The sequence below is a fragment of the Nannobrachium achirus genome, assembly GCF_963921795.1.
Source record: "Nannobrachium achirus genome assembly, chromosome: 19".
In the NCBI taxonomy this organism is placed as follows: Eukaryota; Metazoa; Chordata; class Actinopteri; order Myctophiformes; family Myctophidae; genus Nannobrachium; species Nannobrachium achirus.
The window spans coordinates 2,367,652-2,383,854 of record NC_137826.1 but is presented as its reverse complement, the minus strand read 5'-3'; the positions used below and the strand labels follow the sequence as shown (position 1 = coordinate 2,383,854).

The 16,203-nt window shown below is 42.5% G+C and overlaps 1 protein-coding gene across 1 annotated transcript in view; it reads left to right on the top strand.

Annotated features, from left to right (window-relative positions):
• The window catches only part of ncam1a (neural cell adhesion molecule 1a), a gene marked incomplete at both ends in the record, with an annotated part of 537,183 nt that overhangs the window by 376,088 nt on the left and 144,892 nt on the right, over positions 1-16,203 (top strand). The window contains one exon of the mRNA XM_080748824.1: positions 11,556-11,630. Within this exon, the coding sequence (XP_080604950.1) occupies positions 11,556-11,630 (75 nt within the window). The remainder of the gene's footprint in view (positions 1-11,555; positions 11,631-16,203) is intronic.

The following is a 16,203-nucleotide window of genomic DNA, read 5'->3' as shown; positions in this document are numbered from 1 at the left end:
TTCCTGGACCTTAAAAACCGAGAAGTCCAGAATCAATCTTGAGACGGCAGATACAAGGCTCGGGCAGAACAAGTGTAAAGTGCTTGTTTTCTGTCACGGGGCGCTGGCTCTCTGGGGTCACCCTCGATAAGGGGCGATGACGGATGACGACCCGTCCCTCGTGACCTGAGAGGCACCTTAAAGAGTAATTATGTGTGGGAACCAGGGTGGGTAGGAGGGGACGTGTCGGCCACGGGGCACCCATGGCCAATTGGCCAATTGTTTTCTTTCTACAGTCCTATCTGATTGATTGTACTTTTTGCCAACTGTCGATAAAATATATCAGAGGTATACAGTTATACCTGTATGTGTATACCTGACTATAATAATGCTAAAAGGATAACACAAAAAGACAAGACATAATGTCTATTTAAATTTTGGCTGCTTGAAAATAGCCGATCTACACGATTTCTATACATTTTATACATTTGAAACCTGTGGAATGGGACATTCTGCATAATGAGTACTTTTACTTTTGGTACTTTAAGTACATTTTGATGGCAATACCTTTCTACTTTTACTCAAGTACATTTTGAATTCCGGCCTTTTACTTGTAACAGAGTATTTCTATATTGCTGTATGGATACAATTTTCAATTTACAAATTCAGGCATTTACCTTTACTTAAGTAAAACATTTTAGTACCTTTTCCGCCACTGGCTAATGTTTTTATTCACATACCACCCTAACAGAATATGGCCAAAACAGATGGCCAAGACAGCCCGTATCTGTGTGGCTGGTTCTACAGACAGGGATCTCCATGTATGGGCATAATAGGGATTGTATGTATGATGTCAGATGTCATATAGACGTCATAGGACTTTCACATAACGAATAACTGAGTAAGCATGTTTGGGCTCTCACAGTATATCTCCATATAGAGTACATGGATCTCCATATATGGGTACCAGGGGTCTCCATACTGTATATGGGTAACTGGTCCGATACATCACTGGCCAGATGGCCATTACATGGCCTTTAGGGCTTGTCGCCGTGAGGCATCTTACTAGTTATTTTCTGTCTCAGGACATGTCATTTAGACATGCCGATGCGGTATAGCCAATAGCCTAGCGATCGCCCCCATCATTTGAGGGGCAGATTAGTCCGGGGAGGGAGAGATGCAGCTCACAGACGAACAACCCCATCAGAAACTCAAAAAGCTTAAACGGCTGACGGGGTCTTTGTTCCGTAATTATCGATTTCTCACCTCATTGCACAGTCTCACAGTCAACGAGGGTATGGGGTTGCAACGCTTTAGCTTGATACCAGATCTCCAGGAAAGAAAGGCCTCTGCTACATTCTGTGGATGCAAAACAATTTAACTGGCAAAGACCTGGAAGGCGCCCCGAGTCGCGTTAAGATTCTAACCACTTTAACCATTATTTTATGCTTTAACCGTTGAAAAATAGCAGATCTACAAGCTCACAGCGCGGCACCGAGTGCAGCGCTGCGAGCTTGTAGATCTGCTATTTTTGAAAAATCGTGAAAAATGTGTGCAAGTCTTTGAATATCTTTGACCCGACTTCTAAATCCTTCCTCTAAATCGGTGCGGTTCTCAAACTTTTTCATGTCAAGGACCCCCAAAATTACATTTATTTGGCCGCGGACCCCCCCCCCCATCTCAAAATATGTTGTTCCAGGGACCCCCCCAGAAGCAGATATTTTGGAGTTATAAAAGTTTGCTTTGAAAAATATATATTGAAAAATGTGCACACATTTTCACGATTAAAAAAAAAATAGCAGATCTACGAGCTCGCAGCGTGGAGCTCGCAGCGTGGCACTCGGTGCCGCGCTGCGAGCTTGTATATCTGCTATTTTTCAATAACTAAAGCATTCAATAATTCTGGGCCTAAACGGGTTAAGAAACATCGTGCGCTACATGAAATGGCTCGGGGAATCAGTTATCTTTCTACGCGGAGGCCCTGAACCCTGCGCTACCTTGTTGACTTTTTTCCATCGCGCCGCGATATGATCAGATCATTCCTGGCCAGTTAGTCTAGCTCGCCCCCAGGAGGAGAAACTAAGAAAAAAGGCGAGGATTTGCAGAGCTGTATCCATGAGGCTGCTAAGGGTGTCGGAAAAGAAAATGGATATCTTGTTTTCCTCGTGTCTCCCTCTCGTGCTAACAATAGCAAACCTCTCTCTCTCTCTCTGTGTTTTGTATGCCTCTATGCTGACTGCTGTGCACGTAGCTCTGTGTGTGTGTGCGTGTGCGTGTGTGTAACCCATACCAGAGCATGCATGTGATGGAATACCCCCGCAACAGGCACCGGTGGTTTCTTTCTGGGATGTCGAGGCAGTGTTGCCAGATTTTGTGAGAGACACAAGCGACTAGGTCTATATGAATACAAGAAGTGACTATATGGCCACGTGAGCACTAACACACGGGTGACTAACAGGTCGTTTTGACCGATTTTGAGATCGCAAAGTGCAATTAGTCTCCCTGTGAAGGGATACTCAAGACATATTTTCTCGTTTTTTTCCCCTTCTGAAACGTTTCCTAAGTATGAAATAATATACGATTATACCACTCTGACTGTTAGTTATCGGTCATAAAGACAGGTCTCACCCATTCTTCCCCCTCCCAGAAGCAAGGAGAGAATTTCACACCTTTTGCGCTCCCCATTTGAGAGGTCAATTGAATTGCTAATTCACATTTGGAAGACAATAGAACCCCCGCTGGCAGCAGGGGAGAGGTGTTGCTGAGGTGAATTTACCTGTCAATTTGACTGATAAATGCAGTCAGAGTGGAAGTGATTTTTTTTCAGTCACCCGAGTGTCACCTATATGCATCGGTTATTTGAAAATAGCAGATCTAGCTCACAACGGGTTGCCAAGATTTTTTAAAAATCGTGAAAAAAGGGGAACATTTTGACACAAATCTGGTACAGGGCAGGGGTCCCCTGCACAAAATATGTTATAATACATAGGCCTATTCATTTGGGGGTCCAAACATATTTGAAAAAGTTTTGAACAATGAAAGGAAACAAGCCCAAAGAAGCAACTACACAAGCCCCCAAAAGACGCGACCTGCAACAACAGTACCAATATTTACAAGCAACTTTACAGGAAAACATGTCGCTTATAATAAGCAGACATGGCAACACGGGGTGCTTTCAGAGGACATCAATGGGATCAATGCTTCTGCTGCGGCCAAAAACCTTTTCACAAATGTGTGTAATTTGTGCCTTGTCCATCAAATATCTGCACAAATATCCACGCAGTGTAATTTTTACGTCAAACATGATTTTATCTGGCCATTCGTCACTGTCCAAGCAATTGTGGCAGAGTCATTGTAGAGGGTATTTTCTTTTTCTAACAACGCTCCCCAACAGTTCTAGAGCTGAGGTTAGTTGAAGTTCACACTTGTTGGGACTCGGAGCCTGTCTGCACTCTGCAAGGACGACCCTGTCTACACCTGGTGAAGGATGTATATAGCTACTGTATACTATTATTTAGTGGCCCAAAAACTAGTGATGGAAGAAATACTCCTTAAGTACTCACTTAAATAAAAGTAGCAATACCGATATAAAAATACTTGTTAACACTTTTCATGATACTAACATTTATATTGCTTTACATTTACAGATGTGACAATTAAGAACTTCACACATCATGCCATCATCGATCATCAGTGTATTTTGGATTCATGTCAATTTGTTTTTTCAGATATTTAACCACTTGAACCGTCAACACTTGATAAACTTGACCTTTCACTCTGTACTTAGTCTGCTCCCTCTACACCAAACCTATTTGCCGAAAACAGCAGATCTACAAGCTCACAACGCCTCGCAGCGTGAGGCGTTGTGAGCTTGTAGATCTGCTATTTTTGGCTAAAGTCCTCAGAATATGGACGCTAGGGTACAAGTGGTTAATATAAAAAAAGGAGGAAACATTTTCCATCACTCAAAGATTTGGAGGACTCCCTGTAGTAACTCTGAGGACCCCCTATAGGGGTCCCGGACTCCCTGTTCAAGACCCCTGTGCTATAGTGTGGGTATTATTCAATGACCTAGAAAGCAAAGACAAATGCATGAGTGAGTTGCAGATGTGGGGATGAAGCTATACTTGGTCCCCAGATCATATGCAGTCCTTGTGTGTTAAAAAGGTTCTCCCCTAGGCTGTGGAACATATAGCGCGGGGCTCGGTTGTACAAAAAGGTTCTTCTCCCCCGTGTCACAGCGGCGTATAACGCCGGGGCTCGGTGTGTGTGACGCACTCATTTGTGTTGACAGGCTCAAATCTCTAGCGGAGGCAAGGAGCTATATCTCTGTCAGGTATCGGGAGATGGGGGAATTATATATGTGCCGTGTCTGCTTTGTACTGTAGCAGCCGCGCGTTCCCTTCTCCGTGCCACAGATATCCCTGGTGGTCTTAAATCCCTTTTGTGCGTGTGCGTGTGTGCGTGTGTGTGTGTGTGTGTGTGTGTGTGTGTGTGTGTGTGTGTGTGTGTGTGTGTGTGTGTGTGTGTGTGTGTGTGTGTGTGTGTGTGTGTGTGTGTGTGCAGGGGCGTCACAAGGGGGGATGAAAGTGGGACTGAGTTACTAGGACCCAAGGTGGAGGGGCCCTAGTAACTTTAGCTATTGAAAAAATAGCAGATATACAAGCTCGCAGCGCGGCACCGAGTGCCGCGCTGCGAGCTTGTAGATCTGCTATTTTTGAAAAGTCTTGAAAACGTGTGAAAATTTTTGAATATATGTATTTTTTTAAGCGAACATTTGTAACTCAAATTTTGCTTCTGGGGGTCTGTGGGCAAATACATAGGCTATCATCTTGGGGGTCCTTGACATGAAAAGTTTGTGCTCCACTGACATGGAAACATAGGTTTCTTGCACACATTTTCACGATTTTTCAAAAATAGCAGATATACAAGCTCGCTGCGAGCTTGTATATCTGCTATTTTTCAATAGTTAACATTCATGGGGGGCCCGCAGTGAATCCTTGTACCCAGGGCCCAGAATTTGGTGTGACGCCCCTGTGTGTGTGCGCGTGTGTGAAAAGAGCGGTTCTAAATGAAGCTCGGGTCACATCTGAGCGCGCCGCAACGCCCCTGTGATCTCGCTGCTCGCACCAGGGAAAACCGTGCGACGCTTTCCCAATTGAAGCGTGGATGGTTTTTCTCGGTCGGATTTCTAAAGCCCTCCTTTGATATCTTTTTTTTTGTGTGTGCGCTGGATTATAATTCCGCTGTAATTCCTGGCGGTGCATAAAGGAAGCGTAGCAGCCGCCCAGGTGCTTTCTGCTTGTTAAATCTCATCTCTGTCACAGTGGCTCGAGTCGAGGCCGAGGTGAAATGTTCACCGTGTTTCCAGGGGAATTGACTCTGATGTGATTTTGCCCTTCTGTGCCCTCGGCAGTGGAGGCAGAAGTCATTTTTGGAGCGGTGAAACGCTCCCAATATGTGGCTTTGCCTGTCCCTAACTATGTCTGTCCTCATTAGTATGAACTTTGACCGAGTAAGCTATACTTCTAGAGTACAACGGTGTATGGCCGGAGTTATGTTTCATTAGTACAACGGTGTATGGCCGGATTTTTAAACTATAAAAACAGGAACAGATTGAGAAGGCCACGCACACACACACACACACACGCGCGCGCGCGCACACACACACACACACACCCACACACACACACACACACACACACACACACACACACACACACACACACACACACACACACACACACACACACACACACACACACACACAGGGTGTGTAGCTGCTCAAATTCACCGCTCCATTTCAAACCGATGGTTTGATTTTTTTTACTTAAATGAAAGTATCAATATCACAAATGTAAAAGTGTAAAAGTACTGGAATTCTAAAGTGTACTTGAAGTAAAAGTACAAGAGTGTTGGCATCATAATGTACTTAAAAGTACCAAAAAGTAAAAGTAGGCCAAGTCTCAATTCTACATTTGTTGAACATTTAGAAAGTGGCCAAATCTACAAACTTGTACTTTAGATCTACAATTTTCGAATATGGCCTAAGTGTAAATAATGTTGTGCCATAATAATCGTAATCTGCAAAGCAACTACTTTCTAAAATCTTCAAGTAAAAAGTACAATATTTGTAGCTGATATGTAGTTGAGTAGTCAAATACATTTCTAGGGTGTCCTTGACATGAAAAGTTTAGCACCACTGATATAGAAACAGGGTTTTCAGAGAACCATTTACAAAGACATTTTTAGGTACGGCATTGTTTAAGGTCTTAAGGTCTTTTAAAGTGCAGCACGTGAGTACATGTACTCAGTTAGACTTTCCGCCGTTGCAGAGGTTTTCCAGTAAATGTCAGTGATGTGATTTACACTGGTACGGTACATGCCCTGGGCAGTCAGAGCTGTGATGATGGGGAGGCAGTAACCCAGCAACCTGGCTATCAGTCCAGACAGGTTGCCATTCAGTGAGAGAGAAACCTATAGCTTCAGGTGATGTTATTATCAGGTGATGTTGATCCTATCAGCTCATCCTAACCACTTCAAAGCTGACCACGTCCCTATTTCTGGGCACGGCGTTATACGAGCGAAAACGTTACATATATCGTCTCTGTCGGGTGGAAATCTGATCACGTCCAAAACTGTTACTTTTCAGGATTCAAATTCAGAAATAGTGTAGGCTCAGGAATTGGTTAGTGATGCCTGTCAGGGAATTAACCCAATATCAAAAGTAGCAGATCGACAAGCCCGAACTTTTGATGCTTTTGTGTGACGCGGCAGGTTGATCAAGCAGAGCGTTAATTTACGAAAAACACAAAAAGTGAAAATATGAAGATATGAGGTTTCTGCCCGCCAGCGATACACACAAAATAGCCTTGTTTTCACCAAATCGTTCACCCCCAGAATAGCGTAGTGTAGGGATGCTAATAGGGTTTATATGACCAGTAAGACTCCCTAATCGGGAGATAAGCGACCGTTGGTCGCTTATCTCCACAAATATCACAACCTCCACCTCTCACGTCATACGGGTAGCCATAGTTACACCTGGAATGTTGAATCTCTATATATGGAGATAACCTACGCATCACACAAAGTCTGACCTCACCAGCCCATACTTGGGCATGGACGACTTATATCTCCATATACGGAGATGGCCATATATGGAGATACGATGACATCACAGAGTCCACAGCTGATGATGTGGCGTGATGTCATACAATACACAAACAAGCCCTATATAAAGGGGCAATTCTCACCAGGGAAGAGAGCATTGCCTGGAATGTTGAATCTCCATATATGGAGATAACCTACGCATCACACAAAGTCTGACCTCACCAGCCCATACTTGGGCATGGACGACTTATATCTCCATATACGGAGATGGCCATATATGGAGATACGATGACATCACAGAGTCCACAGCTGATGATGTGGCGTGATGTCATACAATAAACAAACAAGCCCTATATACTGATGCGATACGATGACATCACAGAGTCCACAGCTGATGATGTGGCGTGATGTCATACAATAAACAAACAAGCCCTATATACTGATGCGGAGGTATGAGCAGGGCAAAGGTGTGACGTGTGACGTGTGACCGACCGACGGACGGACGGCCGGTGGAGGTTTTCATAGTAAACTGCTCCCTGACGGTCGCAATTAAATCGTTAAAACCAGTAAGACTCCCTAATCGGGAGATAATTAAGCGACCGTCACGTCGCATACACAAACTTTAGAAGGCAATCGTATCCAATCAGGAGGGAAAATGGGAACTGGGACAGTTCCATGTTGATGACATGACTTTAGAGATACTGTGTACCGCTTTGTGTGATTTCAGGCCAAAATCTGTATAGGAGCAGTGTCCAAAAATGTGTTTTGCAATAATCAGCCTCATGGTTGCACTAGAAGAGGGCCATGTGAGAAATGAGGGGTGGAGGTTGTGGTTTGGCAGCCAAGGAGTGTGTGTGTGTGCAAATTTTGGCATGGATTGGGGCAACAGTGCGAGAGATAAGAGTAGGATAAAAGTGTGACGTGACGGACTGACGGACAGCCGGTGGAGCTTTTCATAGTAACTTGCGACCTCACGGTCGCAATCATAGGCAAGGGTGAATGATACATTTTTGCTTCAGAAAGTCCGTTCTCACCTTAACGGTTAGATCCTTTGTTGACTTGCATAATGCAATGCTGTTGCTGGTCTATATCGGGGGGGATGGGAAGGGAAGGTGAGCATCACGCCATGCGACCGGGGGGTTGCCACGGTAACCTTTTGTTCTCCCGCATTGTACAAGATCGTGTCAACCGGTAATACATTTGTCACCCTCTCTCTCTCTCTCTCTCTCTCTCTCTCTCTCATGTATGCTCTCTCTGCCTCCCTTATACCAACTCTATCCAGAGACAGGGGCGTCACAAGGGTGGGGGAAAGTGGGACCGAATTACTAGGGCCCAAGGTGGAGGGGCCCTAGTAACTTAAGCTATTGAAACATAGCAGATATACAAGCTCACAGCGCGGCACCGAGTGCCGCGCTGCGAGCTTGTAGATCTGCTATTTTTGAAAAGTCGTGAAAATGTGTGCAAATCTTTCAATATATGTATTTTTGAAGCAAACATTTGTAACTCAAATGTTGGGTCCCTGGAACATAATATTTTGAGATGGGGGTCCGTGGCCAAATACATATCATCTTGGGTTGTCCTTGACATGAAAAGGTTTGAGCACCACTGACATGGAAACGCAGGTTTCTTTCGCACACATTTTCACAATCTTTCAAAAAATAGCAGATCTACAAGCTCGCAGCGCGGCACTCGGTGCCGCGCTGTGAGCTTGTATATCTGCTGTTTTTCAATAGTTAACGTTCATGGGGGGCCCCGCAGTGAATCCTTGTACCCAGGGCCCAGAGTTTGGAGTGACGCCCCTGTCCAGAGATGTCTAATGCATTAGGCATGCTGCTGAAGCCTTGCCCAGGTGACAGGCCAGTCCGAGGTACCACCATGGGTACCATAATTCTGCCCACACCGAGAGAACTCACTCGCAGTAATAGTGTCACATCCTCAGCTGTGGTCTCTGCACTAGTCATAATATACTTTGCTTTCTTCTCCGCTAGTATCACTGGGGGGACAACTGTACTGCGGCTTGCTCTGGACATGCATACGTTTTGTAGAGTCTACCTGAGAGAAATGAGAGGTCATTATGTCAGCCGGCTGTATTACAGGACATTTTACCACAAGGTGTGCATGGGGGAAATGCTTGACGGTCATTTTTTTAGCTCTCCCGACATTGGTGGGAAGTAGCTAATTAGGCTACGCTGTTACTTCAGTCACATTTTGAGGTTTCTTGAGTATTAGTCGGAGGCCTTAGGGTCCACAAAACTGTGAAAAGTGATGACTCATCACTTTTCATCACTAAACCATCGTTTTCTGGGGCCATTTGTAGCCCAAGGAATGTTTTTTGTGCAAAACAAATGCTTGCAATGGATTCAGCATCATGACAAACCCCTAGTTAGACGCCTCACATCCTACTTAAATACCCAGAAAGAAAAAAAACCTGAAGGTCGCCGACTCGTGCGCCCTAGCTTAATCATTAGAGCATGCCCTGGGCTACATCTGTGCAAAATTTGGCGCTTTTAGACTGATTAGCACGAAATTACCATTCTATCTCCCTAAGGCCCCCGACTATATGTAAATATTTTGATAGTTCTATATCTCAAGGGGCAAATATTAGGCCTACTTATTTGATGATGTCTAATAATTGATTGAGTGTTAACAAACATAAATTAACCACTTAACCCTCTTGTACTGTATTATAGTTCGGCTAGATCTGCTATAAAGGTTGCACAAAAAGTGCAACAATTTTGAACAGTTTGATGTCTTTTCCTTCTTCTTCTACTTCAAGTATAGAGTAACGAAGTCATGACATCACTCATCGCTCATCCCTCAGTTTGCGGAAGTAATTTCTCTATGGAGAATTACATTGAGTCATCTTAACACATATGGTGCCAACCCCGAGTTTCCCGAGTTTGTATTGGTACTAGTGCTGTGCCAACCCCGAGTTTCCCGAGTTTGGGCCGTTTTTGAAAAAAAAAACAATTTTTTTTTTTGGACCTCCAGAAATGTATTAGGCATGATCGCGATCGCGAAATTGCATGTTTAACCCCCATACCAACCCATTCTTTCAAACATGGCAGCCATGTTTGTTTACATCTGAAGAAAACATAATGGCTGATAAATCATGAATGCCTGAACGGATTTCCAAGCGGATTTTTTTGTTTGAAAGCTGTGAACAGCATCTACACACGTGGTGCATCATCTAGGCATGGGCGTGCACTTTTTACACACTTGCACAATTACATGGAAGTCTATGGTAACCATGGCAACGCGAGACATTGAAGAGAAAAAATCATTGCAACATAAGTGTTAAAATCGTCTCATATAAGTATTTTGGTCCAAAAATAACGCAATATTGTCGGGGAGGTGGCTCTGTATGGTTTATGATAGCCAGTCACTAATATTTGATACAGTCTGTTTCTGGTGAAAATTTAACTAATTCGGTGACAGTAACATTAGCGTTTTCTCACCATCAGTTGATTCTTCATATCCATATGAGTCAAACCGCTGAGATCATTTGTTTATGTTTGGAACACAGTTCTTATATGACGCGATATGAACAAAGTCTATGGGAATTCAGAATGTGTGTGTGTAACCCTAACCTGTCAAACTTTGTTTTTGATGGCAATACTTGGGACAAAATGGACCCTTATAGATCTTTAACCATGAGAACGTAAAATGAAACCAAACCAGACCTGCATTACTTAACAAGAAGTCTACACAATTAGAGAATGTAGAAGAATTGTTATTTTGGTCAACCTCTCTCCTATGATACCAAAATCAATACAGGATGGAATTGTGGACAAAACCTTATCCAACGATAACAAATCATTCTACGTTTTGGGTCCGAGAGGCTAAAATGTCACCAAATGGTGATCCGTGGCTCAAATGCTGAATCAATAATGGACCTCGATATGAAAAGAGTTGAAAACCACTGTACAGCAGTGGGGGTCCCCAAATTATTTTGGGGGGTCTCCAGAAGATTAGCTTAATGTGCAACACTGTTTTCTCACTCAACAGTAAACAAACCAACATAAAGTTTAAGTGTATAGAGGGTATCTATCTGCACATTTCTAAAGTGACAATTTAAGGACTTTTTAATACTTCTAAAATGACAAATTAAACATTGGCCAAATTGGCATATATTAGACGCAGAATTTGTGAAAATAGCAGATCTACATGCTCACAACGCCTCGCGTTGCGAGGCGTTGTGAGCATGTAGATCTGCTATTTTCACAATATAACCGAGTTATACAAAATGTAATGCCTCAACTCTTAATGCTTGTCAGGGTGGGGGGGTCCCCAGTTAAAATATGATTATTTTGGGGGTCACAGCCTGAAAAGGTTGAGAACCACTGCAAGTACGTGCACAGAAAGGTGTGCAAGGTGGAATGAATGCTGGATGGTCTGAGGTCTCCTGCCAGCAGAGCAGCTGTCTGATGTTGTTTGCATCCATCTCTGTCTCTCTCTCCCTACAGCCTCGCTGGAGGTGCAGATCACGCCCGGCGTGGGAGAGATCAGCGTGGGGGAGTCCAGATTCTTCTTGTGTGAAGGTAAGTGTTGCTCTGCATCACGTCAGCCGTCAACCATCCGCCTGATCTCTGTGGCGTCTTGTGGTGTATTTATAGAAACCCTACTTTAGTATAGAATTTAATTTCCATAAAGGTAGAGTTCTGACTTGACTGGTGCGGTGTCCTTTTAGATTAACAAGTATTTGATCAGATACACTGAAGAAGGCTGAATAGCCAAAACGTTTGTTTCTCATCCTGACATGTAATAAAAAAAGAAAAAGTAACTCATGCCACTGTTTGCGATCCATTCTCCTATGAATACAGAGTGAATATGAAACAATATATTCATTAACAACAAAGCCGAGAGCTCTCTGAGACAAAACACATGCAAGTGTTGCTCCCGACTGTCAGGGCAGTGTCTTATTTATACAGAACAGTGTCACAAGAATAGCTGATGGTGTGTCTAGTGCAGGGGTTTTCAAAGTGGGTGACGGGGCACCCTGGGGTGCCGTGATGCCAGCCCAGCCCATAATATTTGGAATTCATCAATATCACTACATCAATATCACTTCACTATGCTTAGTAAAACAGACCTGATTTGCACTGTACTTGATGAGTTCTTTTTCCATCTACGACAACTCTCTTCACCAAAAATAGCAGATCTACAAGCTCACAAAACATCACGTTGTGCATTGTGAGCTTGTAGATCGGTTATTTTTGGTGAACCTTTCCCCCAGAATAGGCATGCTGGGGTTCAAGTGGTTAAACGTCAAGTATAACGTTATTTTCAGTGATGGAAACGGATATTTCTCCAATAGGATGTAAGATTCTAAAAAGTAACAGTGTAATTCAGGGGTGTCGTGGATGAAAAAGTCATTTACAGGGGTGCCCTGAGTCAAAAAGGTTTGAAAACCCCTGGTCTAGTGGACAGAGTCTGAAGATACAGGTTTGTTCTTACAGAAATAATCCATTTATGGACTGGTGAGGTAGGAGTCAGCATTCGGCAGCTGTTCGGATCACAGCTGCTGTCAAGTCATTCTTTGTGGGAAGTAACTAACTAGTGGAGCATAGAAAGTTTGTCAAATGCACAATAGCACATTGTCAGTCGAATACATTTCTGCCACCACAGCCACTAACGTTCGCTGAAAATAGCCGATCTACAAGACAAGCCCACAAGGCATGCTTAAACATATACATACAGTATGTCCAAAACCATTCATGATTCAAATGTAAAGTAGCATATCGACAAGCTCGAAACATTTCGCTTCGTGCCTCGTTTTGAGCTTGTTGATCTGCTACTTTTGCACTGTAGTTATACAGTAGTATGATCCGGTGGGGCGTTAATTTATGGAAAAAAGTTAAAATATTGAGATATCGATGAACTTTTCAGCTTTATTGTCACATCACAGGTTTACAGAAGTAAAAAAAAGTGGGCGAAATTAGTTTTCATGCATAGTTCCTATCGTATTGTTATTTTCCATAGAAAAAAAAGAAAGGGAAGAAGGATACAGGGGGCAAAGAGATTGTACATGTATATGCTACTATTATAGTATCATTGGTTTAGCTGGGGACCTCTGGAACCCTAGTATCCCACATATGGGCCTTTTCCACCAAAAGAACCTTGGTTCAACAGTGTCGACTAAAACTATGACGAAAAATGTTAGTTGACTGCGTTTTTTTCACTGACGAAAACGACATAAAAACGAAATAAAAACTAAGCTGTGATGACTAAAACTAAGACTAAATATATTGACAATTTCGTCAACAAAATAAAAACTAGAGTAAAACGTTAGGGAGGGATTAGTGGAGAAGAGAATCATTTTATGTTTGGTTGCTCTCAGGTGTTGCGTGCTGAAAATAGCCGATCTACAACGCGTCGCACTGCGACGCGTTGTGAGCTTGTAGATCAGCTATTTTCAGCAAGCAACCAAGTGTAAAATCAGTCATTACAATGTCATCAAGGCCTGCCAAAATACATTTTAGTTGACTAAATCAACTGTAGAGTTCGTCACCTAAAATCTTATGATATTTAGTCGACAAAAATTTGACTAAAACTAATACTTTTCAGGTGACTAAATTGTGACTAAAACTAAAAGACATTTTATTCAAAAGACTATGACTAAAACTAAATCAAAATGTGCTGTCAAAAACAACACTGTGGTTCAAGAACCAGTGCCGTTCAACTTTCTTGGAACCTTGCGTTTGCGTTTCCACCAGATTGAACCATGATTGAACCAGAGGGACCAAGGATTTTGTGCTTCCCGTTCCGAACCAACTTTTACGGTTCGGAGCCAACTCGGTTCTCGGTGTAAAAGCTCACCTCTGGTTCATCCCATAGGCGGGAGAAAGAACCGGTTTTGCCATAGAGAACCACTGCTGTATAAGGTACAGTAGAACGACCCATCATTCGTGTATCGCAAATAATACAAAGGCACGGGGAAAGCGGTATACAAACAAAGGGATAACGTGATAGATGTTTAACTGTATTCTCCTATTAGAGGGGAAAATAAGCTGTCGAGTCAGTTTGTCGTCCTCCGGACTCTTGTGGAAAGACATTTTAGTCGGGCATACACAGTACACACACACACAGCCTTTTATATGCCTCTATATCAATCAATGGCTGTTGGTTCTTGTAGCGCTTCTACAATATCAATTCCAGTTCCATTATTTTGCCATTGATTCAGAGATACCATTGCTTTTGCAAACCCAAACCCTTTCCCAGGCAGCTGTAATAAATGCACGGTGCTTTACTGGGCAGTGTTGCAAGATACTGTAGGCCACATGAGCATTATTTGAAAACAGACGATCTACAAGCTTGTAGAAATGCTGTTTTTCCAATAGAAAAAATACAAGTTTTTGTCAGATGGGGGAGGTTGTTAGACATAATAATTTGGTGGGGTCCTTCACATGAAAATGTTTGAGAACCACTGGTTTAAAACAACTTTCAGGAAGGAAGCCCAAATAAGCAACTATTCAACTACCCAAAAAAAAAAAAAAAAAACCTCAACCCTTAAAGGTATATTCAGTGATTGTATTTCATTCAAATAAAAATATAAATGGTACATTTTCCATTTATTCACCTCACTAAAATGTGTGCTGACCATATAAGGACTTCCACCATGGCCCGTGTTGCGAGCATAGCTAGATTCGGTTTTCAGAGGTTGCCAGCCAGTCCTCGACCAATCAGGGTAGAGTATGGCCGTAGTTATGTTATGATGTTTAGTTATGATGGTCAAAATAAAAGTTTTGAGAACCACAGTAGCTCTGAATTAAGAACGTCTGCTAAATGCCTAGATTGTAAACTACTGAACTCATAAAATGCCACAGTCTCGTAGTAAATCAGTATCATATATTTATCCTGAAGCTGGAGACGTAGGCCTACCGATATTCAGTGATTGGGTCTAATGATCAAAACGAGAACATTATAATGGTGTAAAAAATCAATAAAAAACTAAACATTTTAGGGCCAGTAAGATGACCCCCGGCCACTTTCATTATCACTGAATACCCCTTTAACTACCAATATTTACAAGCAACGTCACAGAAAAACAAGCCCCAAGTGGCTTATAATAAGCAGACTTTACGGTGCAGTATTAGGGCAGCCTCCCACTGCTGGCCTGCTGGCACACTGCTTTCAGCACAACACCAGCATCAAGGACCATTCCCACTGGGCCAGATAAACAGATACAAAATATCTGTCTCCATTCAAGTGGATGGTAAGATACAGATAAAAAATATCTGTGACAGATATTTTTTATCTGTATCAATCTTACCATCCACTTGAATGGAGGCAGATATTTTGTATATTTTTATCTGTTTATCTGGCCCAGTGGGAATGGTCCTCTATCTATACAGTAGGGCTAATCCAACTAGTCACATTTAATACATATACAGTACATACAATAATAAGAATAATACTAATTGATAATAAAAAGATCAACATCTACAGTACACTTTGTGAGCTTGTAGATCAGCTATTTAAAACTCAGTCGGTGCCATATTTAAAGTGGGACCTCTTATATTGCCGGTTCGCCAACAAAGGGTTAAAAAAATAGTGTGCACGCTGGTGCACACATTCGTGCACAGATCATGCACTATGCATGTGCATGCTTTTCACAGCTTTCAAACAAAAAAATCCGCTCATGTTTGAAAGATGGGGTTGGTATGGGGGTTAAACATGCAATTTCGCGATCGCGATCATGCCTAGTACACTGTTGGAGGTCCAAAAAAAAATTTTCAAAAAATGTTTTTTCAATTTTTTTTTTTTATTATTTAAAAAAAAAAAGACGTTCAGAAGACGTCTGGCAGGGAGGTCCATAGTGAAAAAGACGTTTTTATTATAGAAACGTCTTTTTTGGCAGGGTATGAGTTAAAATATTTAAAAAATGTTTTTCAAAATAGTAAAAAAAAAAAAGGCAAAGAAGTTTAGGGGTTTAGCATGGACGAAAATAGGACCCTTATAATCAATCCAAATTTTGGGCATGTTATTATAGGTGGAAATGTTCAAATATTTGTTCAAAAAGAAATATTGAAAAGAGGCGAGCTAGCCTCTTCCAGCAGGGGGTGCACGACGTCTATTACCTTATGCACGCGCGCGCAGCGCGCGTGCACGACG